Source organism: Sorex araneus, chromosome 3, assembly GCF_027595985.1.
Source record: "Sorex araneus isolate mSorAra2 chromosome 3, mSorAra2.pri, whole genome shotgun sequence".
Taxonomy (NCBI): Eukaryota; Metazoa; Chordata; class Mammalia; order Eulipotyphla; family Soricidae; genus Sorex; species Sorex araneus.
The window spans coordinates 89,472,977-89,497,199 of NC_073304.1; the positions used below are offsets into that span (position 1 = coordinate 89,472,977).

The 24,223-nt window shown below is 41.7% G+C and overlaps 2 protein-coding genes across 3 annotated transcripts in view; one reads left to right on the forward strand and one right to left on the reverse strand.

The window, feature by feature from the left end:
* The first annotated feature begins 1,197 nt into the window (after window positions 1-1,197).
* On the forward strand, window positions 1,198-24,199 carry EIF3J (eukaryotic translation initiation factor 3 subunit J). The gene is made up of 8 exons (XM_004609626.2): window positions 1,198-1,357; window positions 1,444-1,547; window positions 14,563-14,617; window positions 15,311-15,402; window positions 18,010-18,124; window positions 20,814-20,975; window positions 22,201-22,274; window positions 22,606-24,199. Exons 1-8 carry the CDS (start codon window positions 1,315-1,317, stop codon window positions 22,735-22,737), a joined length of 777 nt encoding a protein of 258 aa, XP_004609683.1. The 5' UTR covers window positions 1,198-1,314; the 3' UTR covers window positions 22,738-24,199.
* The window catches only part of SPG11 (SPG11 vesicle trafficking associated, spatacsin), a 102,008-nt gene continuing 89,623 nt past the window's right edge, over window positions 11,839-24,223 (reverse strand). The window contains exons 41-42 of one of the 2 annotated variants that reach the window (XR_008629299.1): window positions 19,638-19,917; window positions 11,839-12,033 (exon numbers count right to left, since the gene is read on the reverse strand). Coding sequence is in view for 1 of the 2 variants with exons in the window: in XM_055132492.1 (XP_054988467.1) it covers window positions 19,895-19,917 (23 nt within the window). In the remaining variant the exon portion in view is untranslated. Of the gene's footprint in view, window positions 12,034-18,137; window positions 19,918-24,223 lie in introns of those variants that run through there. The other variant, XM_055132492.1, reaches the window with a different exon arrangement.

Genomic DNA, 24,223 nt, shown 5'->3' on the forward strand with positions numbered 1-24,223 from the left:
AGCACATGTATTAAATGTTTGAAAATAAGCTAACAGTAACATACAAACGGAAAATATCTAAAATTCTGGCGCTCCTGAAACCCTTAACTACAGCCAAGTAGTCCAAAGGGCAGAAGTGCAGTTACAGCCCATCCTAAGCCTTCTATTGTCATCAGTTTACCTTTTCCTTTTTTCTCGATTGCGCCAGAGTCTGGTTAGGGACAACAAGCCTTTCCACCTAGCAGGCTAATCTTTAGAAAGTCACCTGAGCTTTCCGGCTCTGGCAGTGCCTTTCTTGGGAAGCCAGTCACAAAGCCTGGGGGGTTGGGGAGAGCACGCACCCATCACTGTTACCTTTTTACCAGTCAACCTCACAATGCTGATGCTTTTTTTTTTTTTTGGTCGTAGTTACCCATTGCATGACATTTCAACGAGTTTACCTGTCTCTGTTTGCTACTCGATTGTGAGCTCCTCCAGGACAGGGTGGATGGAGTCCGATGCCTGTCGCTGGCAGAACCGCGAAAATTCTCGGCGAGAGAATGAATCACGTACTGGCCTCCGGGCACTCGCGGGAAGGGACCGTCCTCAAGAACCGGAGCTCGCTTCGATTCCTCCGTGACTAACTCGAGACACACGTGTCACCACCAGTTGAATCTGAGGACACTGGCTGCACGGCTCTTAGGTACGGGGCCCTCGCTCTACAGCTCGTTCTCCCGGGGTATACCCAAACTTCCAGTGGCGACCCCTTCCCAGTCCCTCCGGCACCCTCACCGCGCGCACCCACCACCCCCGCAGGCGAACGTAGGGTCCGCGACTTCGGACCTGTGGGCGCGTAGAGCTGAGGTAGCCGCCGCGGGTGGCATCAACCCCCTCGCCGAAGAGCGCACCCGACCGGGCAGGGTGCGGCGGGGAGGCCGCGGACTGGCTGCGGGGGTCGGGGGGAAGGCCAAGCGCCAGGTAAAGGACCGCCCTGCCAACTCCGCGGGCACTTACACTTTTTTCCTCAGGCCAGGCTGAGGGATGGCAGAATCCTGGCTGCTGCTTCTCACCCCGCCCCATTAGCGTCCGGGATCACCCTGCGTCTCAGGCTCTACCCGACGCTCAGCCTCGCGTCCCGCCCGACTCGCAGCTCGGCCGGCGGGGTTCCACGCCCCCTTCCTGCTTGCGCGCGCGCGCGCCGCCACCGCCCGCAGGGGCGGGGCCTGGACCCCGGCATTTAGTCAGCCACGGTCCCAGCCTGCCCCGCGCCGGCCAACGAGAGCAAAGCCAGTGACTCACCTCCGCCGCGCTAACTCCGCGCTCCTCCTCGCCTCACACGCTCACACCCGGCTCGAGATGGCGGCGGCCGCGGCGGCGGCGGGGGACTCAGACTCCTGGGGTGAGGAGAAGTTCCGGGGGCTGGGCCCGGGCTGACGCCGGCCCCATGCCGAGGCAGGCACTAATGCGGCTCGCTCTCTTCCGCAGACGCGGACACGTTCACGGTGGAAGACCCGGTGCGGAAGGTGGGGGGCGGCGGCACCGCCGGCGGGGACCGCTGGGAAGGCGAGGACGAGGATGAGGACGTCAAGGTGGGTGCGGGCCGGGACTCGGCGCGGCTGCGGGCGGGTCCCGCCGCGGGCTGAGGGCCGGCGGGGAGGCCGGGCGGACTCTGGGCCCTGGGGCGCCGCCCGAGCCTGCGGGCGGGGGGTCGGGACGCGAGCGTTTGGGCCCGGCGGTGCTCCCAGGCCATATGGAGCGGACTCGCGCAGCGTGGCCTTTCGGACTTCCCAGGCGAGGGCGGAAGCGGCCCAGGTCCCAGCCCTTGTCCGAGGGTCCGCGCCCCGGCGTGGTTCTCACGCCAACAGGCGACGGGAGGTGACAGCGGCGGCCGGTCCGGCCCACGTGCAAACTTCGCGGTCCGGAAGCTACTGGCTCGGATGAGACCCGGTGGGGGGACTTGGGCGTTGCGCCCCGTGGTTTTTCCCATATGGAAGAAGGTGCTGCAGTCCACCTGCGCTTGTGGCCTCAGATTTCCACCAGGGTAGGTCATGAATTTATATTTCCCATGACCCCTTTTGTAGGCTTGTTCAGAGGTTAGGTGCGTGATATGTCAGGGGTTTAATTTCAGCCTTTTCTCTTTTTTACGCTCAAGACACACGGAAATAGTAAAGTGAAATAACTTTTAGCCTCCCTTCCCCCACCCTGTGGCTAGAGAATAAACTAAGTGCTGAGATGACCCGGGGAGCAGAAAATCTGGGTGTCCCCCGAACGACCCAAGAAGTGGAGGGTTGACCGAGTTATTTGACTATACAGGATCTGCCCCTAGGGAAATAGTGAAATTTTGGTACTTGGCGCTGGTGCCAGTATTTTTATTTTTATTTTTTTTCTACGCCGTGTTCTGAACCATGTTTTCTGGAGTCATTTGTTTATGAAAACTTCAGGGGGCTCATCATGGGTTTTATGACACTGTAACAATTGCATTGGGGGGAAGTTGCAACAAAAGTCTCAAGCCCAGAGTGTTACGATTCTTCTTAGTAAAGTTCTTGGATATTTTAAATATTTGGGCAGTTTGGGGGTTGGAAAGTTTTGTTTGTTTGACCTTTTTTGTGGCCTTGATTCTTAGTGTATGTTTGCTTTCCTTCTACATTTAAGCACATACTGAGAACCCTACAAAATTGCTTAGGTTGAAAAAGTTTAAGCTAAACACTGTTTGAGGTGGCTGTTCAATTTAGGCAAGTCTGAGGTTCAGAGATAATGGGAGTTTCACAAATTGTGGCTAACAAATGAATGTACTATTGAGAGGTACTTAGATATGTCATTGTAAGTGAGAACTAGACATGGAAGTAGATCAGTCTCACTGCAAGATACTAGTTGTCTTCCTACCTTGTAGATATTTTGAGATTGTTAATTCAGATTTGCCTTTTTACTTTTTCTCGATAGGAATGCAACAGTTATGACATCTGTTAGGAAAATTGGGAATAGGTTAACATATGAGAAAGAAAGGTAGATCAAGAAAGTACCAAAAAACTAAATTTAAAATAAACTGTTGTTTGATAATGAAGTAGCCTTTTGAGCTTATTGGATAAATAAGTTTCAGTCCTGATAAATATAATCTGATCATTTGGAATTCATTTGGAGCTTTTCAAGGTGCTTGGGGCCATAACTATTACCCTGTTCTGTTCCTCAGTGCAGCATTAATTTTTTTTTATTTAGTTTCCATTTATACACCAATTCTATGAGAGCCATATCTGGTTTCTAGCCACTTAATTTTTCTTCAGAACATATGTTAATGGATTTGATATATGTATGCAGAATTTCTTTTATAAAATTGTTTACAAGTATTATTTTTTGTTTTTGGAAAGCATACAGACATTTGTTGTTCCTGGTAGTGTTCTGGGAACCATGTGGTGCCAAGGATCAAACTCATGCTTCTTGTGTATATACCGGTCTCATATTTCTTTTACAACTTAGAAATTGATCTTGGAGAAGATAGATAGTACTTTTTCATTTTATATCTAAGTTGGAATGTACATTTCTCCATTCTCAAGATAAAGTGTCTTTAGTATATTCCTGGGCTTTGAATCAGACAAACCTGGGTTATTAGAATCATTGGGATGGTGTATAGGAGCCACACCCAGCGATGGTCAGGGCTAACTCCTGGCTCAGTGTTTAGTCACTCCTGGCAATGCTTAAGGGATCTGTGTTTTGTCAGAAATCAAACCTGGATTGTTTGTAGGCAAGTGAGTTTCTTCCCCTCTGTACTCTCTCTCCAGCCTCACATGTTGTAATTTTCTAAGCATAGGAGTAACTTATCCTCAGTGACTATTTGCTGTGAATTTCATGGTTATCAAGCAAGTTTTGACTTACTGAGAAGCTACTAGTCAGGAGTTGAATTATATCACTTTAAATGAAGGTAACAACAGATTGCTGAATTCTAATGTATTAGTCCTTAATCCTTTTGTAAGAAGATACAAATAAGTCTTAGTTTCCTTGAAGTGGAATAATCATAGTCCTTAAGTAGTACAATATATACATTTTTTAAAGTAAAAAAATGTAAGTGTGTAAAACAGGAGCTGGAGAGATAGTACTGCAGGTAAGGAAGGCACTTGCCTTACATGTGCCCAACCTGGTTTCTATCCCCAGCGCAGCATCCCATATGGGTCCCCTGAGCAACACCAGATATAATTCCTGAGCATTGCTGGGTATGACCGCCACCCCCCAAAAAAATGTAGAAAAAGGGTAAGTTCTTATTTAAGTCAGCTTCTATAATGTGGGTAAGAGAGATGGTAGAGGAGTTAGTTTCTTACCTTGCTTGTGGCTGACCTGGGTTTGTTCCCTGCGTTGCCTGCAAGTAGTCCCCAAAGTACAGCCAGGAGTATCCACTGAGCACCACCGGATGTGTCCCTGCACCCCCCCCCCAATAAATATATTTTATGTCATCTGTATGTTATGTCTTGAGAAATAAGAGGGAAACTGAGGTCTTTGTTAACCAACATTTGCTCCAGTGGTTAACTGTTTTTCAGTAGACAAAGTGGATGGAATTTAGCTGCCCTTGACTTTTACAAATAGCTGTCTGGCAGTGATAGAATTTAATTTAGATGAAAGTGTAAATTGTTAACATTTGTATAGATAAGTGACTATCTTTCTGCCTAGTTAATAAGGGGGCACACTTTCCTGTCACAGATTTCATTTTTCTTTTCCTATGATTCGATACACAGAAGCAGTGGGAGGAACTATTCAGTTGGCATGTGTCACTGGACTTTTTTCCCATTGTTGGAATGGTGTGTAGGCTGTGTTGACTAAAAGGCAATGAAGGGCATTATAGCTTTTACTTCATTTTACTAGTCTCCCAGCATTTCATTAGAACAAATTAGAAGTTAGATTTCCTCAAAGGTAAAGTTTGTTTTGCGAAAACTTCTGGCTCAAACATTCTAGATGTTTCATCTATGACCTTATAGAATTTCTTTAAAAGATCTTGGGGCAAGGGTGAAGCAATAATACAGCAGATAAAGTGCTTATCTTACATACAGCTGACGTGTGTTTTCATCCCAGCACCACATATGTTGCTCCAAGCCCTGCCAGGAGTGATCCCTGAGTACAGAGCCAGGAATAAGCCCTGAGCTCTACCACATGTGGCCCAAAAAAGCAAAACATAAGAATGGTCTTGGAGGGCTGGAGGTAAGGCACTTGCTTTTCTTGCAGTCAATTCCAGTTTGGGTCCCAGATTCACTCTTAAACAGAGAGCCAAAAATAGCCCCTGAGAAACGCTGGGTGTAGCCCAGTGCCTCACCCTCCCTCCCCGTACACACACCAATAATAGAAGATCTTAGAAAACTGACTTAGTTTAAACTGCCTATCTCATGACCCAGTTAATGGTTTAAAATCTAGAAGTGTTGGGGCTGGAGCAATAGCACAGCAGGGAGGGCGTTTGCCTTGCATGCGGCCGACCTGGGTTCGATTCCCAGCACCCCATATGGTCCCCTGAGCACCGCCAGGAGTAATTCCTGAGTGCAGAGCCAGGAGTAACCCCTGTGCATCGCTGGGTGTGACCCAAAAAGAAAAAAAAACAAATAAAATCTAGCAGTGTAAGGGTATTTTTGTTTGGGGGCCACACCTTTTTATTTCTCAGTGGGTTATTATTGGCTCTGTGCTCAGGGGACCTCATCTAGTGCAGTGGATCACACCATGACCAGCTGCATGTCAGGCCAGCACCTTAACCCCTATACTACTCCACCATCACTCAAGTATAAGGACATTTTTTAAAGCATTCTCAAATAGAGGATATCTTGAGTCACAGAACTGAGAGACTATTAGGAAGTACTTTGGAAGGGGTGGGTATTTTGTGAGGAACTAGGTATCTTGAAGATAAAACTTTTTTCTTGATTTTTGGACCATATCCAGTGGTGCTTGGGAATTACTCCCAGGCTCAGAAGAGGGCCATGCAGTGCTGGGGATTGAACATGGAACTCCTACATGCACTCCAGCCTATCTAGCCATCTCCCGTGTATAACATTTTTGTTGTTTAGGAGCCACACCAGCGATGCTCGGGGGTTACTCCTGGCTTTGCACTCAGGAATTACTCCTGGCCATGCTCAGGGGACCATATGGGATGCTGGGGATTGAACCCAGATTGGCTTTGTGCAAAGTAAAAGCCTTACCCACTGTACTATCTCCCTAGCCCCATCCCTACATACAACTTCTTATGAAAAATTCCAAATGTGCACAAATAGAAAAGGTTAGTAAACCCTTGATCAATCATTTCTTCTAGAGTGATAGCACAGAGGGTAGGGCGTTTGCCTTGTACGCGACCGATCCGGGTTCGATTCCTCTATTCCTCTGGAAGAGCCCAGCAAGCTACCAAGAGTATCCTGCTTCGCGGCAGAGCCTGGCAAGCTACCCCTGGCATATTCGATATGTCAAAAACAGTAACAAATTTCACAATGGAGACATTACTGGTGCCCGCTTGAGAAATCGGATGACAGTGCTATAGTGCTACCTCAGTGGTCTCTTCCCCAGCTAAATTATTTTGAATAAAATCTCATTTTAATGCCTTTGATAATTTCTGTAAACTACTAAGTTTTTGGTTTAAAAGCATATTTATTACAGAAAAGTATTTCATGTATCTGTCATGTGGGAGTCATTGAAAATAAGCCACCGTTTAGTGTTCAGTATTTGGGGCATGGGGGTGTTGTCACGATTTGACAGTACTCAGGGCTGACTGCTAGTTCCAAATGGGGTCTTATGCCATGCTGTTGATTGAGCCAGGGTTGACTGCATGGAAGGCAGGTACCTTAACTCCAGTACTATCACTTTAGCCTTAAGTGTTCAGAATATTGATGTTAGTTGTGCTTTAGTTCAGAACTTAAAGTAAAATTTTTTTTTTTTTTTTTTTTTTTTTTTTTGCTTTTTGGGTCACACCTGGCGATGCACAGGGGTTACTCCTGGCTCTGCACTCAGGAATTACTCCTGGCGATGCTCAGGGGACCATATGGGATGCTGGGAATCGAACCCGGGTCGGCCACGTGCAAGGCAAATGCCCTACCCGCTGTGCTATCGCTCCAGCCCCTAGAATTCTTTTTGAGGGGGTATGTGTGTGGGGGGGGGGGGGACACGGGTGTTGGGTCACACCCAGCAATGCTGAGAGATTCATTCTGGCTCTGCACTCAGGAATTACTCCTGGTAGTGCTTGGAGGACCATATGGGATATCAGAGATTGAACCCAAGTCGGCCCAGTGTAAAGTAGAATTCTTTAAACGGTTCTGAAATATGAAACGGGCATTGAGGTATAATTCAGCTAAATGCTGAGCTTTATATACATAGTAGTATATTAAAATTTAGTTAGTGGATTAAATGAAGTAGAATTTACAGAGGCATGTATCTTTACTTACAAAAACGAGAATACTTCTGATATGATGGAATAACATTTGTGCTTCTTTTAAAAACTGAGCTTTGCCGGGAAGTCTAGCGTTGCCATGAGCTATAATGCTTCTGAGGCTTCTCGGAACAGGTTAGTACAGTTTGTTTAAACCAAGATACTTAAGGAAAAGGGGGCACAGGATATATTTGAGTTAATGGACTATGGGGCAGAAGAATTTTGGTACTTAGTAAAAGCTACTTCTATTTGATGATCTATAAATACATCTTGCTTAATTGGAAACCATTTTCAGCACTGTGTTCTCATTGCATGTGACATTCTGCAGTTGTACATTATAAAAATGACAGACCAGCCCACTACTGGCTGCATTATTAGAAGAAGAAAGCAGGATTGTAAATTTCTATTTTTTTCCCTCAACTCTTAGTCATGTTCAGTTGAGAAGCAAGGTATAAACTTGAAAAACATCCATCTCGCAGAGAAATGGCTCAAATCATAAGTGTATGTATAAAACAGGATAGATAAGTTTAATAGTTTTAAAACAGCTTTTAAGAACTCTAGCCTTTTCATGGGGCAGCCTGTCTGATTCTTTGGAGATAAATTGGATATTATAGTTGGAAAGTTTGTAGGCTATAAATAGTTGGGCAAGGAATTTAATTGGATATTGTTTAAAAAGTAGACTTTTTAAAGGTTACTCAATTAACCTTTAAGGGTTTAATAAATACAGACTTACCTCCCAATTTCATTTATTTTTTTTGTTTTTTGTTTTGTATTTGGGCCACACCCAGCAATGCTCAGGACTTACTTCTCGCTCTGCTCTTGGGAACTACTCCTGGCAGTGTTTGGGGGACCATATGGGTGTGGGAGATAAAATCCAGTGTGTACAGCAAGCACCTCAACCACTGTACTCTCCCTGCCCCCTTAACTCCCTACTTTAAGTGTTAATTTTAGATGTTGTCTGTGAACTTATGTTCATTTTCTCTGAATTTATTGTCAATATTTACAAAGTCTTCCTGTCTTTTTTTTTTCTTTTTGTTTTGAGGTGGGTAGTTTGATCATTGGCTTTGGTGTGTAGTAGTGACCCCTAATGGTGCTCAAGGAACTATATTAGTTGCTGCATGGTCATTTGAACCAGGGTCAGTAGGGTTCGAGGCAAATGCTTTAACATTTGTATCATCTCTCTGGCCCCTTAAAGGCTTAGTGTTTACAAAATTATAGTACTGGGTGGTGTAGCTGAGAGACATAGTATTTACTTCTGTTAGGCCCAGGGTTGAACCCTGCCCTGGCAAGAAAAGAAAACAACAACCATGAAACAGGTACAGAAAATTGGACCGATTTGGCCATTCTATCTTTTTATTGTTTGTTTGTGGGACGCACCTGGCCCTGTTTGGGGATTACTCCTGGCTCTCATGATCACTCCTAGGAGGGCACAGGGACCATAGGGGTGCTGGGGGTTGAATCCTGGTTGACCACATGCCAACTGTACTGTCTTCCCGCCCCTTGCCTCTGGCATTGACTTTTTTGGACACTTGCAAATTTGTAACTAAGAAAACAAAGCATGTCAGGTCAGAGCAATAGTACAGTGGGGAGGTAGGGTGTTTGTTTGCCTTGCTTGTAGCAGACCCGGGTTTGGTCCCTGGCATCCCATATGGTTGCCCAAACACTGCCAGGAGTAATTACTAAGTGCAGAGCCAGGAGTAACTCCTGACCATCTCTGGGTGTGACCCAAAAAGACAGAAAAAAAAAAGGAAGAAAAGAAAACAAAGCTTGAAGTTCCTGGGGAATGCTACCCAGCCTGATCTTCTACTTTTGTAATTACATTTGTTGGGAAGTGTGACTTGTCTCTGCTGACATCTGTGTACATCTCTAGGGACTTACCTGGTCTGGTAGCACCTTCAGTACAGGCTTTTTTTGTTTGTTTGTTTGTTTTTGGGTCACACCCGGCAATGCACAGGGGTTACTCCTGGCTCTGCACTCAGGAATCACTCCTGGCGGTGCTCAGGGGACCATATGGGATGCTGGGAATCGAACCCGGGTCGGCCGCATGCAAGGCAAACGCCCTACCCGCTGTGCTATTGCTCCAGCCCCAATACAGGCTTTTTTTAGGCACTTCTGAGGTGATGGTGGCAGACAAAATTTACCTTTTTGGTAGTGGGGGGGGGGGGAGGGAGCACACCCAGTAGTGCTCAGGACTTACTCCTGGCTCTGCACTCGGGATCACATCTGGCTAGGCTCTGGTAACCTTATGAACTACCCAGGTTGGCTGCACACAAGGCAAATGATGTCTCTCTGGCCCCAAGATGTACCTTCCATTGTTTTTTTATGAACTGAGAAATCGGTGACATGCCCAGGATTTGCTGATAGAAACACTATTTGCTTCTAAAATCCTTTTTGTGTTGGATTTCAACATAGCCTTATGTCTACATTGATGGGACAGTTAAAATTGACTCTTTGGGATAAGGTTTACGCTTTGCTAGGGAAATTAGAGAAAGAGGTGAACCAAAGAGTTGAGAAAGATGCTGAGGGAGCAAGAATATGGGTGAGGTGGTGGTAATATTTAATGGAAAAAGGGAACTGAAGAATATTAGCATTGATGAACAAAATTGTTCCTCTGTTGCATTCTGGTTTTGTTAGGGAGGGGTCAGAAAAATTACAGTGGCCTCGAGGCGGTGGATGTGGGGGCACTTGCATTGCACACTGCTGACCCAGGTTCAGTCTCCAGCATCCTATTCCATGTGGTCCACCGAGCCAGCCAGAATTCCTGAGTGCAAGCCAGGAATAAGCTATGCGCATTGCCATGTATGGCCCCAAAACAAACAAAAATATTATAATTGAAAGAACAAATTTTGATGGGGAGAGACTTCTTACGCTTCAGGACTCAAGTGAGAAGTCATGTGAAAAAAAGAAACAAGGATTTTGTAAATACTGATAATAAATTCAGATAAAATGAACATAAGTTCACAGACAAACATCTAAAATTAACATTTAAAATAGGGAGTTAACAAAATGCATATTTTTAGCCTGTTGAGGTCCTACCATTTTCCAACTCAAAGTATGTATGTGACAAATGACTAAAGTGTGGGTGTTTTTTCATTTCTTTTTTTTTCTGTCAAAGGTAACAACATGTAAATATATTTTTTAAAGTTAAAAAAAATTTAGATTTTGAATTCCAAAAATAAAAAATAAAATAGGGAGTTAAGATGCCATGTCTGGCAGCCTTAGGGGTTATTCCCAGATTGGTGCTCTTCATCGTGCTGGAGGGACCGTGCATTGCCAGGGATCAAACCAGGTCACCCATATGCAGGGCAAGTACCTTAACCCCCCCGTACAGTTCTCCGTTCCCTATATGATGTTGTTTGTTTGGCTGGAGCGATAGCACAGCGATAGAGCATTCGCCTTTCACGAGGTGAACCCGTGTTCGATTCCTCCGCCCCTCTTGGAGAGCCCGGCAAGCTACTGAGAGTATGGAGCCTGCACGGCAGAGCCTGGCAAACTACCCGTGCGTATTGGATATGCCAAAAACAGTAACAATAAGTCTCACAATGAGAGATGTTACTGGTGCCCGCTCAAACAAATCGATGAACAATTAATGGGATGACAGTTTGGAGGGCAAGAGGATGAGCCATACCTGGCTATGCTCAGGGATCATTCCTGGCAGTTCAGGGTATGAGTTGCAAGCACCTTACCCATTGTGCTATCACTTCAGCCCTCCTGCACTGTAATTTTGTTTTGAGGATTCATACCTAGTTGTGCGTAGAACTTCTGACTTTGTCCAGGAATCACTTCTTGTGGGGCTTGGGGGCCATATATGGTGCCAGGGAATCAAATCAGGGCTGGCTGCTGCATGCAAGGCAAGTGCCTTAGCAGCTTCCGATACTATTTCTCTGCCCTTTGTGGTATTTTAAAAGTTCATTTAAAAACAAAATGAACTTTGTTTCATTCAGAACAGTCTTCTTCGCTGAAGAAGTTATTCATAGATTGCGGTATAGCTATCTCTAGGCTTTTGTGTCTTTATTTATAAAATGGGGACATCACCTTGCTAGGACTTCTGTGAATATAACTCTGTTGCTGCATCAACGCTCTCAATAAATGCTACCATTTTATCACTGTTTATTAATAGAGGTTACCTCCTGGATGGAAGCAAATATTCCTCCTACCTGAAAAACTACCCAAACTGCCTATCATTCACATACTGAGATTTCCTTTGTCTTGTGAAGAATAAAACAACAAAATAATGCCTGTAGTTAACTTACTTTTAGCTCTTTTCCTTTTGTTCTATAATGTATTGACATAACACTTCAGTAAACTATCAAGGTAACACTTGATTTTTGACTTCTTACTCATGTCTCAGTTAACTGGGATAAAAATACCACAGGATGTAGGATGATTATGAAAATGTTTACTTCTATATAGAATTCTTCCCACTCTGCTTGCAGACCACAGGTAGCCTTCTTGGGATTTTTTTTTTTTTTTACAGAATTCTTCGTGGACTTGGAGATTTTTATTAGGAATCAAGGCTTTGTTGGCTTGTACATGTAAACTGATCCAGGTTTATGATCTATCTTGTGAAATCCAGAAGCTTGATGTTATAGTTATGGCACATTAGTCAGTCTCTATCCCTTCAAGTAGCATCAGAGCCTCCTGCTTTGCATCTGCAATTTTGTGGCTCAGCTTCAAATGGCTTGTTGTGTTTCTGGTGGTTGCTGAGACAATATAGATTAAAGTCCTGTTTAATTACACGACTGTCCGTCCCTATTAAACCTAAACTATCTAAATTCTCTAGACCCTTTAAGTTTATACCAGTCTGGGTTCAATCTCTGGCAACCTATATGGTCCTGAGGCTGCCAGGAATAACCTATGATAATGCTGGGTATGGAGCCCCCCTCAAAATTTTTTTGTTTGATAATCGGTTTGTATTTTACTCAATTAGAGATAGACTATAAAGCATTTGAAAACGACAATATAAATCTATGTAGAGTGTCCTGCTGAAGTTTGAGAATGGATTCCATGATACTGTAGAGATCAGTCCTTGATTCCTCATTAATATTGAGGCTATTAAATGTATAGAGAGGCCAAAGAGATAGCACCGTGTTAGGTAAGGTGCTTGCCTTGTACATGGCCAACCTAGGCTTATTCCCTAGCACCTCTGTGGTCTCCAGTGCACCACTAGGATTGTTCCAAGTGCAGAGCCAGAAGTAATTCCTGAAGGGGGGGAGGGAAGAGAGAGGGAGAGGTTATCAGGGGGGAAGGTGGGGGAGGGGGAGAGACAGAGAGAGAGAGAGAGAGAGAGAGAGAGAGAGAGAGAGAGAGAGAGAGAGAGAGAGAGAGAGAGAGAGAGATTTCTATGGAGTTGGAAAATTCATATGGAAGAACAAACGTACAAGAATGGCCAGTTAAACAGTGAAAAATCTACAAGGAGGAACCATGAAAACATACATGTCTATGAATATATAGTATAGTACTAGTTCATGAAGAGACAGTAAACTATGAGGTAGGATAGAAAGCAGAAATTGAAGTCTGGATATACAGTACAGGATTTAAGGATTATGCTCTGCATGCAGCCAACCCTAGTTCTATACCCAGCACAGCAGTATGGTTCCTTAGCACCACCAAGAGTGAGTGAATCCTGTGTTCTGCTGGGTGTGACCCCAAACAAACAAACAAAAAGTGTGTGGGCAGGGTGGAGGTGGCCTGTTGAAGAGATAGTCCAAAAGGTAATATGCTTACTTTGCATACATCAGAACCCAGTTTGATCCCTGACATTGTATATGGTCCCAGGAGCACTGCTGGGTGTGACCCTCTCATTCCCCCCCCACCCCAGCTCCCGCCCTAAGAAACTAAATGGACCCAGGATCTCAATGGAATGGCAGTTGGAAGAGGGAAATGAAGCTATACATGCTCTGTGGGAAACTTTCTTGCTGGGGGATCAGAGCAATAATGTAGCAGATAGGAGCACTTGATTTGTAGGAGGCCACCTGAATTTGACTCTTGACACCACATATATCCCTGAGTCCAGAGCCAGGAGTAAGCCCTGAGTATTATTGAGTGTGGCCTTCCCCTATCCCCCAATAAAAGATACTTCCTTGCTATGAAATTGGACACTTTTAAACTCAGAGACAATAGAAGAAAATACTAATACATTTTGGTGTAAAAAGTGGTGAGAGGTATGTAGCACTTTGTGGGGAAATACTAAGGATATTTCCCTTAAGAGAAAAACAAGGCACTGTTGCCTGCTATCTTTGTTGCTCTTATGCTTATAATGGATGTTTAGCCAGTGCGATTAGGTAAATCAAGTGTGGAAGCATAAGATTTGGTAAAGAAGTAAAGGGTTGTGGCAATAGCTCAGCAGGTAGAAGCACAAGCTTTGCATGCAGGAGACCAGGGTTTAATTCCCAGACAGCTCTGCTGGGGAGCCAGCCCTGAACCGAGTGGCCCCCAGAATAAATAGAAAGGAGGTAAAGCTATCTCTCATTTACAAACAATAGGGTAGTACACCTGGAAAACCCTACAGAATTAATGAAAACCCAAATATTAAGTGTTAAGTGAATTCACTAAAGTAGTGTAGTAGGATATAGAGTTAACACCCCAGTTACTTTTCTGGCCTCCGGAACCCCAGTTGGGGTCACATTAACTAAAACAAAACAAAATGAACTTAAACAAAACAAAAAACAATTGTTTTCCTATACACAAATAATAACTAGTTAAGAGGACATGGAAAGGGGGGAGGGGAGTTTACTATTTACAGTAAAACAAAGAAGATTAAGTACTTAGGAATAAACCTGAAGAGAAATGTATAAACTTCTGAAACTTGAAAACACTTCTGAAGGGTAATAGATGTAGACTTGACTTAAAGTCAGCCTTTTATCTTTGTTATGCAGTTCAGTATTTTATTTTATTTTATTTTATTTAGCTTTTTGGGTTATACCCATCGATGCACAGGGGTTTATTCCTGGCTCTACACTCAGGAATTACTCCTGGCGGTGCTCGGGGGACCATATGGGATGCTGGGAATCGAACCCAAGTTAGCCGCGTGCAACACAAATGGCCTACCCACTGTGCTATCTCGCTGCATAGATGATATGATGAGATGATGTTTCTCCCCACATTAATTTGTAAATTTTATGTACTCCCTCAAAATGTCAATAAGCATATTTCTGTGAAGTAAGTTGATAATAAAGTTTACACAGAGAAGTAAACCTGAAAGAATTATTAATGGAAGTACTTTTCTTTAGGATAACTGGGATGATGAAGAGGAGGAAAAAAAAGAGGAGGCAGAAGTAAAACCAGGTGAGCCATTGGGGCTACTCCTTATTTGGCTTCATGTCTTGGTGAGTAAACTGGTGCTTATGTTGAGAATCAAATGCACACAGAATTGAAAGTTTTGACATTTAGAATCATTTTTCCATTCCTACTTTATTATTTTCTCCCTTCATTGTCCTAGCCCATCAAAACATAATCAGACTAGGGCGGGAGATGGCTGAAAGGGCAGGATTGCATGCTTGGGATGCAGAAGGCCCTGGGTTCAATTCCTAGTACCACATAGCCTCCAAGCACCACCAGGTATAACTTTGGCGGCTCTCAGAACCACTGAGGAGGCTCCCTCCATACACCCAAAAGTCCTGCTGCTCCCCCCCAAAAAAAAACTCCTATAATTATCAATAAGATGAGAAGATTAGATAACATGTGAGATATTACGTGCTAATGTTAAGAGAAAGTAAAGGGTGGGGCCTCGTAGTTGAATGATCTTAGTTCTTCTTAAAGGAGTGTGGGGAAGTGAAGAAGGGAAAGGATTGGATTGAGTTTCAGAGGTTCCAGATTAGAGAGGGTAATGGGAGAGTTCCATTCTTACTGGCCAGGAAATTACTGTATGAAATTAGGAACTGGGAGAGAGGTTTTGTCTCTTGAAGTGTGTATAAATATTATGTCTGTTTCATTGATAAACTGAAAAATATTCACTATGACTTAAAACATTATTTTTAGAAGTAAAAATTTCAGAAAAGAAAAAAATAGCCGAGAAAATAAAAGAGAAAGAACGACAACAAAAGAAACGGCAAGAAGAAATTAAAAAGAGGGTAAGTACTATTTTTTGAAATAAAGATTTCTCTACCAGTAGTGGTGCGGTCTCTTAACAGGCAGCAAATATTACCTAGCAATTTGAAGACTGTGAATGGATACTACAAAAATAGTAAATCCCCCATTTATTTGAATTTAATACATAAACTAGGGCTTTATATATTAGAATGCCCTTTTATTTTTCACAAAATTGAGAATGTAACAAATGTATGATGATCAAAGTCTGTAATTTTTGTCAGTGCATTCAGTTCTTCTGGTTGTAATCCACCCTTTTTTGCATATTACATTCTGGATGATTTACAAAATGTTCCTATTTTTATGCATATTCTTTATTAGTTTTTGTTCTTGGTTATTTGAAGCAAGATCAAGGATATTGGATTAGTCAAATTGTTTTTTGAATAAATACCTTTATCATTTAAAAATATCTTTACCATTTCAAAGCAATATTCAGAAAAACTCTAAACCTTCACCCACTTATCCTGTTTCTCTTCCTCTCAGAAATACTAGACTTCTTAAGTAAATACTGGTTTCCTTTCTTGTTCTTTCTTTTTTAAAGTTTTTGGGCCACAGCCAGTGGTGCTCGGGGCTTACTCCTGGCTCTGTGCTCAGGGATCAAACCCAGGTCAGCTGTATGCAGGGCAAATGCATACCCACTACTGTCGGTCCAACCCCTAATATTGTATTCTTCCTCTTACAGTTTCTCCCTTGCTTTTTAAAGTATTTTATAGACATTTTTGTATAAGATTATAGTATTTTCTCTTTTTGAGGAAAATTTCAACCATAAAAGAAAATAGCATAATAAGCAATGATACACATTACTTAAATCTTAAATTTCAATATTTCTGCTGTTTGTTTGATCTGTTCTCATTATTTACAAAAAATACAATCAAGTAGATAAATATTATGCACTTAACCTTTAAATACCTATAAGAAAGTAAGTGTATTTTTTGGGCTGGAGAGCTTAGTAGGGGGTCAGGGTGCCGCAACTGACCCCGGACTTGATTCCCCAAGCACCCTCCAGTGTGGCCTAAGTCTCCCTCCCATCTAGTTTTCTTGTATGATAACCTGCTTGATAAAATAAGCAGTTCTTGAACTTATAATTCTCAATGGATATCTGAGGGGAATGGAGAGGGCTGGCCATTCCCAGCAATACTTAGGACAGGTTGGCCACATCTCAGTATTAGGGTCTGAGTAACAGTTCCAGGGAGCATCAGGGCAACCCCAGCAGTGACTCAGGGGCTTCCAGGGCCACACCCAAATGATGCCAGGTGGCATTTTATTTTCTTACAGCAATTTTCATTTTATTGTTTTATACTTGGCAGTCTACTTCAACCAGCCTCACCAACAAAGTGTCAGTATCCCTCCACTACTGTTGCAAGGTTCTCTTCCATGTTTTATTAGCTTTTCTTTTTGTTTCATTTTCTTTTTTTGAGTTTTAGTTATTTTGGAAATGGTTTGTACTAGGACAATAAAAAGCTTAAATTTGTTACCAGCTTTCATAGACAAGATGCAGTAATTTTAAATGGTGAATTGAGGGATTTTTTCCCCTTATTTGAATAAATATGAACTTACAGAATTTTCTAAATTCATTATTTTACTCAGACACACCCTTTATGGGAAAGTGTCACGATTGTCGTGGAGGCCTTTCCAGCTGGTTTGGGGCTATACTGGAGGCAGGAAGTTGGGTATGGGGTCTGAAGAGAGAGTACTGTGGTCAGGGACTTGGTTTTCATGTTTTTGACCTGGGGATTATATCCCCAAAACCCCATATGGTCCCCCAAGCACCACCCGGTGTGACTCAGAAAAGAATCAAATGATTCTTTGGGGAAATTTTTTGAATTTTTTTGGTTTAGTTTGGGTGACTAGAGGCCATACTCTGGATCTCAGTGGCTTTTCCTGGCTTTGTGTTCAAGGGAGCATACGTGAAGCCTGGAATTAGCATCTTAACCCTGTACTATCTCCCCAACACCCCCCCACGGTGTACTTTTTGTGTCTACATAGTATTGTCATATGGTTATGTCATATTTCAACGATTATCTTGTTGAACATTAGATTATTTGAAATCATATATAATATTTCAGTAGATATCTTTGTTCCAATATTTATGTGCATAAGTGTTGTTTTACCAAGTTGCCCTAGGAATGCTTGTAATATAGTCATGGTAGCAGTATCTGAGAGTGCTGTTTTTACCTGTTGACAATCTCACTTTTTTTTTTAATGATTATAGAATTAAACCCATTTTGGGAGAGAGGATAAAATCAGCCCTGAGGGCCAAGGATGTGTTTTAGTAAAGTGTATGCCTTATATACTTGAGACCTAGCTTTGATCCCTAGCACTGTCAAAAAAAAGAAAAAAGATAGTAAAAAAAAACACCTTGTTCCAAGGACCAACTGTGGTAGCCATATATTACAATGGTCAGTTTACTTAACATCTCCATCTCAGTTGTTTTTTGCCCTATAACGCTGGGATATTTTTGAAGAATGCCTGAAGTAGTAATCATTTTATAGGTTTTGCTTATATGTGCTTAGAAAGAAAAACCTTAACAGTACAGACATCTGGATCCATCATAATCTCAGCCCTTTTAAAATCAATTTCTGTTTTGTTAGTTAGAAGAACCTGAAGACTCTAAAGTGCTAACACCAGAAGAACAATTAGCAGATAAACTGCGGCTAAAGAAATTACAGGAAGAGTCAGACCTTGAATTAGCAAAAGAAACCTTTGGTAAGTGGGGGATGATTGCAATCACAATACTTAAATTACAAGTGAAAACTATGGAAATTTTTATTTTGCAAGTTCCCAAACTTTTTTTTTGAGGAAACAGTGTTAGAAGCAGTTTAGATCTTGATATTTTGAGATTTCATTACTTCAGATTGAGTGTGATACATGTTCAAATTTTTGAATGTTTTTGCATCAAAAGTATAGTGCTGTTTCGTATCAGCTGGATGAAATTTGGATAAAATAGTTCTGTATTTCTGTAGCTTTGAGATTTATATATTGGACTATAGAATGAACCTTTGTCTTAGGTCAGATACAACTCATTAGACTACTGGTCTGTCCTGTGGAGGCATGCGTTCTTCTGTGGCAGTACATTCTTGTGGCCACTGTAATTTTCATTACCCTTCTTGGCCCTCATCATGCTGTTTGTAAGAGAACTTCCAGTTCTATGTGCTGTACCTATAACTCTGCTTAGTGTGTGATCCACACTCTGGATCTGTTAAATACTTAAATATTACAGTGTTCTAGGGTGACAGTCAACATCACACCAAAAGGTAAACTAAGAGAATGGCTATGCTTAGGGTTTACCCATGGTTCTGCATTTGGGGATCACTCCTGGTTGGCTCAGGGGACGATGTGTGGTGCCAGGGATTGAACCTGGTCAGTTGTGCACAGGGAAATTGCCTTATTTGCTGTATTAAAGCTCCAGCCCCATCTTTGTGTCCGTCCCCTGTTTTTCAGTTTTGGATCACTCCTGGTGGGTCTTGGGGATGCTGGGGATCAAATCTGGGTTGGCTTCGTGAAAGGCCAAGCATCTTATCCGCTATACCATCTCTCCAATCCCACATCTTTGCTCTCTTAAGTGGATGAAGTAGACACTAGTGATCACTTTCCTTTACATTATTATTCTTTATAAGACTTTATTTTTCAGTGGGTTGTGAGCAGTCAAGAGTTGCAAGGACTGGGGGTGGAGCGATAGTACAGTGGGTAGGGCATTTGCCTTGCACTGAGTCGACCTGGGTTCTATTTCCATCATCCCATATAGTTCCCCAAGCACCGCCAGGAGTAATTCCTGAATGCAGAGCCAGGAATAACTTACCCCTGAGCATTGCTGGGCGTGATCCTCCCCCCCCCCAAATAGATAGATAGATAGATAGATAGATAGATAGATAGATAGATAGATAGATAGATGGATAGATGGATAGATAGATGATTTTTAAAAAGGAAAAAAGACTTGCAGTGACTACCTTGTGTACTGTTGTCTGATTATTTTGCCTCAACTGCCCTCATCTAATTGCACATGGCACTCTATTATCCTGTGTCTCCATAGGGTGTTATAAGCTGCAGATGTTTATTCAAGAGGAAGTTAATAGGATACCCATAAAATCTAAGTGTTTTAGATGGTCTGAATCTAAAACACTTAGATTTTATACACTTGTTTGGTTAATAGGATTTTAATCTTGCATTTTTCATGCTAAAATCATTTGAATCATTTATATATTATTAATAACTAATTTACCTGAAACTAGAGGAGAATCTGGAGTAGTTTAGGTTCCTGGCCAGGTGCGGTTTTCTATTGGGATTTAAGACATGTTTCAGTTTCAGTTTTGCTTAGCTTCAGGAATTAGCAGAATACAGAAACTGTTTTGGTTTAGGGTTTTTCCTCATTTCTCATTTAACTGCCATCTTTTCTTGGGCAAATCATTTTTTAGAATAGTCTTCACTCCTTTGGCATTCTGGTGACATCAGCGGGCCATTTCTCTCAATACGGTGTTTTTAGTTTATTAAATTAATTTGACCTAAAAAGAAAAGAAAAGCTGTTATCAAGAACAATATAAAATATTTAGTAATCAGGAGCATCTGTGTGTGTATGGAAGCAGGGGTCAAACTGAGGTTTTCATATATGAAGAACAAACTGTACCCCTGATTTTAGGTGCTTCAGGGATACATTAATATCTAGCACCAAGTATAAGTAACTGAAAATTGATTTTAAGCTTTTGGGAGAATAATAAAAGCATTTATGGGGAGTAGTGTTTCACACGGCCAACCCGTGTCTGATTCCTCCACCCCTCACGGAGGGCCCGGCAAGCTACCAAGAGTATTGCGCCTGCATAGCAGAGCCTGGCAAGCTACCCGTGGCGTATTGGATGTGCCAAAAACAGTAACAATAAGTCTCACAGTGAGAGACGTTACTGGTGCCCGCTCAAACAAATCGATGAGCAACGGGATGACAGTGACAGTGACTTCAGTATTTGCAGCAATAGTAATCTGATATAAAAGTATCATTGGCAACAGGTTTTGCTACTACTTAAGATTATAGGTTAAAGGGCTGGAGCAATAGCACAGCGGGCCTTGCACGCGGCCGACCCAGGTTCGGTTCCCAGCATCCCATATGGTCCTCCGAGCACCGCCAGGAGTAATTCCTGAGTGCATGAGCCAGGAGTAACCCCTGTGCATCGCCAGGTGTGACACAAAAACAAAACAAAACAAAACAAAAAAAAGATTATAGGTTAAAGTGGAGATGTATTTTTTCCTCATCCAAATTTAAATCTCCTTGATGAATTCTAAGGGCTTCAGTGAACCTAAATTAAGAAATAATTCTTTGAAATGAAATAGGGATATTCAATAGCCAATTCATTGATAAACTTTAAAAAAAAATCTTTCTGATCTTTTCAGTGCTCTCTCTCTCCTACAGGTGTTAATAATACAGTTTGTGGAATAGATGCTATGAATCCATCTTCAAGAGATGACTTCACAGAGTTTGGAAAGTTACTAAAAGATAAAATTACACAATATGAAAAGTCACTATATTATGCCAGTTTTTTGGAAGCCTTAGTTCGAGACGTGTGTATTTCATGTAAGTAATTCTAATCTCTGCCCTTACGCCTTATTCAGGAACATGGTGTTTAGCAGTCTTTTGGATGCTTTAATATAGGTGCAGGAGTATATTTTTTATTTTTATTTATTAAACATAAACAGGTTTGTAAATAGAAAATGAGTGGTTTTGCTTTTTTGGGCAACTCATGGCTGTGCAAGGGATGTGCAAGGCAGGTACCCTACTCTGTCTGACCTCTTAAGTGATCTTACTTTTGAGGCTACATTTTCTGTTCTTATTTTGACTTCCAGAAGCTACATCCAGGCTTGCTGGCATAGCAGCTAAAGAAAATACTGGATAAATGGACTAGGAAGTGTCTTAGGGGAAAGGATCCTTGGGTGTACTGGATCTTAGAGGTGAATGAGATTTATAGCACATGTCTGTGTACAAAAGAAAACCTGACTGGGTGCAAACTAGCTGGCTCCCTGGGCGTGGTATCCTGCCCTAAAAGGGGCAGGGTGTGTGGAAGTGATGGTTATGGGTAGTGCAGCAGTAATGTGGAAGGAACTGGTTTTGCTAGTATTTGCTGTTTTTAATATTGAGAAAAGAGAATTTTATGGGTCTTGAGAAATTACTAAATTGGGATTTTGAATTTGATTTTATCCATAGTTGGTAGTTTATTCATGTACTGTGTTTATTGTGTATGTATTCTGACCAAACAGAACTTTAATAAAACTCTGAGGGGGTTTTTTGGCCACACCCGAATGTGCTTTTTGGGACCATATGGAATCCAGGTGTATGTAAGATAAGTGCCTTACCTGCTGTGCTGTTTCTCCAGCCCTAAACTGGAAACTGTTGTTTCCAGCCATATCCTAAGGTGCTCAGGAGTGCCCCCCCAGGGGTGTCTTAAGATTCCTATTTGAAGAGTTTTCACCTTGTAGGTTTAAGAGTTATTATTACTAAATATTTATTCAGCAGTTCCTCACTGAGCAACAAGAATGTCTTATGGATGGGGCATAGCTGTCTTCCTCTTGGTTAGACTTGAGTAAGGAAGGATGGTAGGCAGAATTGTGATCCACTTTCTCTTTGCACAATTATATTTTTGTGGTTACAGGTCTTTTTGAGGCTACGTACAGGAAACAGTAATTTCAATGTTAATAGACAGACTAGATTTCTCAGAACACTTAATGTAATAATCTACAATTTCCTTTTTTATTCTCCCAAAATGTTTATAAAAGTCAGTGGTTTGCTTTTTTTTTTTTAATAGTGGAAATTGATGACTTGAAAAAGATTACCAATTCATTGACTGTACTTTGCAGTGAAAAACAGAAGCAAGAAAAGGTAAGATCAGACAATGGGGGAAAATGTTACGACATCACGGTGTGGGCATAAATATTCTGAAGAATTATAGTAAGAATCTAGAATTCAAGTAGTTCACCTATACAACTTAAAATGAAATAGACAAAGAGCATGAGTATCATTACTATCCTTTTTGGTTAAGACATACCCATCAACTTTTAATAGAAAGTGCTCTGACTTTCAGTCTGGGCGTTAGCCTTATCCTTAGAAAGTTTTAGGACCAGAGGCTTTGCTGTCTCTTTGGGGATTGCTGTACCAGATAAAATGACTACTTACTGTAGATGGTCTCACAAATGAAATCTTTCACCTTTAGCAAAGCAAAGCCAAAAAGAAGAAGAAAGGTGTCGTGCCTGGAGGAGGACTAAAGGCCACCATGAAAGACGATCTGGCAGATTATGGTGGTTATGATGGAGGATATGTACAAGATTATGAAGACTTCATGTGACATTTTATCTTCTTCTGGTGTCTTCTTTCTGTTGCCCACAATCCCTTCAACATGTAGCACAACTTCCTTTCCTTTCAGTTCTGCCAAATGCTACAATCAGAAGTGCAGTATCTTTTGTGCTGGTTATTTAACCCCTTGACAACACTTAGGTGCTAATGTGCATATGAGGGAACTTGGATCTTGCTGCCAAGGGGTTAAAATTGGGAACCTCAGTTGCTACAAAAATCATAGTTTAAAAACAAAAAAACAACCTAATAATGTTGTCATTGTTGCTATTGGATCCCATAGCAGCAGTCACTAAATTGGAAACAAAAGGTTGCAAGTGAAAAAAAAATTGTGTAGTATTTACCAGCACCATTCAGTAATACAGCCTTAACCATACCTCCTTGAACTACTTCATAACTTGTCAAGAAAAGCAGTTTGCAGCAAGGGCATGTGGTGTGCACCTAGTATTAAAATTGCTTTGTCTTAAAACTGAGTGTGAGGATATTAAAAATACTGAAGAAGACTATCAGTGAAGATACAGTGCTGAAAAGCACTAGTTTGATACTTATTAAATGACCAAAACCCTCCAACTTTGAAGCAGAAGAAGGTAAACCTCTCCATTATTGCGTTATAAATTGTGGGATTTCTTGATTGCATAGACTCTAGCTTATCAGACAATACAGATGGCAGAGAGAAACTCTTACCTTTATTTGCCTCATTTAAGTGTCTAAGAAACAAATCTCCTTTGTTCTCCTAGGCTGCAATGAAACAACTTTAACAGGGTTTTGGCATTTTCTTTCCTTTATAAAACATGCTCAGCAAACTGCACCGGTTAATTACAGTTTGACAAATTGTTATGTTAACAATTATGACATCTGCAATGTTTTATAAAGCAACTAATTTAATAAAATCACTATTGTGAGGACAGAAGTTTTGTTTTAACTCCCAAGAGATATTTTTGGAAAATATAGACCATAGCTCTTGGGACTAGAGTTCTCCATAGACTTAACAAAGCTTAATAAATGCTGATGAGTAGTTAAACAGCTTTAAAACAAAAATGAGTACCAGGTCCTTAATAATGTTACCATATATAAGGTATAGGACTGCCTTCCTCTTATTTATGTGGGGGAGATTATTGGTTTGTCAGATGCTAAGGCCTCATTAAGTACCTAGAAAAACTATTTATTTGGAGTAATAACTTATAACTCAGGTTGTGGCTGTAAGCATAGATTGGGTGGTTTTTAGATTTCAAGTGAATTAACCAAATTTTTGGTTTAAATCTTTTTTAAACCATTATGAACAAAAATCGTTTTTAATTTCTCTTAGGAAATAGGCGCATCAATCAGAGCTTTGTAGACCACTAAGTGGAAGAGACAGGCCCTCTTAAGTGACAAAGGAAATAACAGCAGTGACTAAACAGCAATAAGTATAGCAAAATAAAGATTGCTTTAAGGCAGACAAGGGCTAAGATTTCCTTAGCAGTAATAATGACACTGAATTT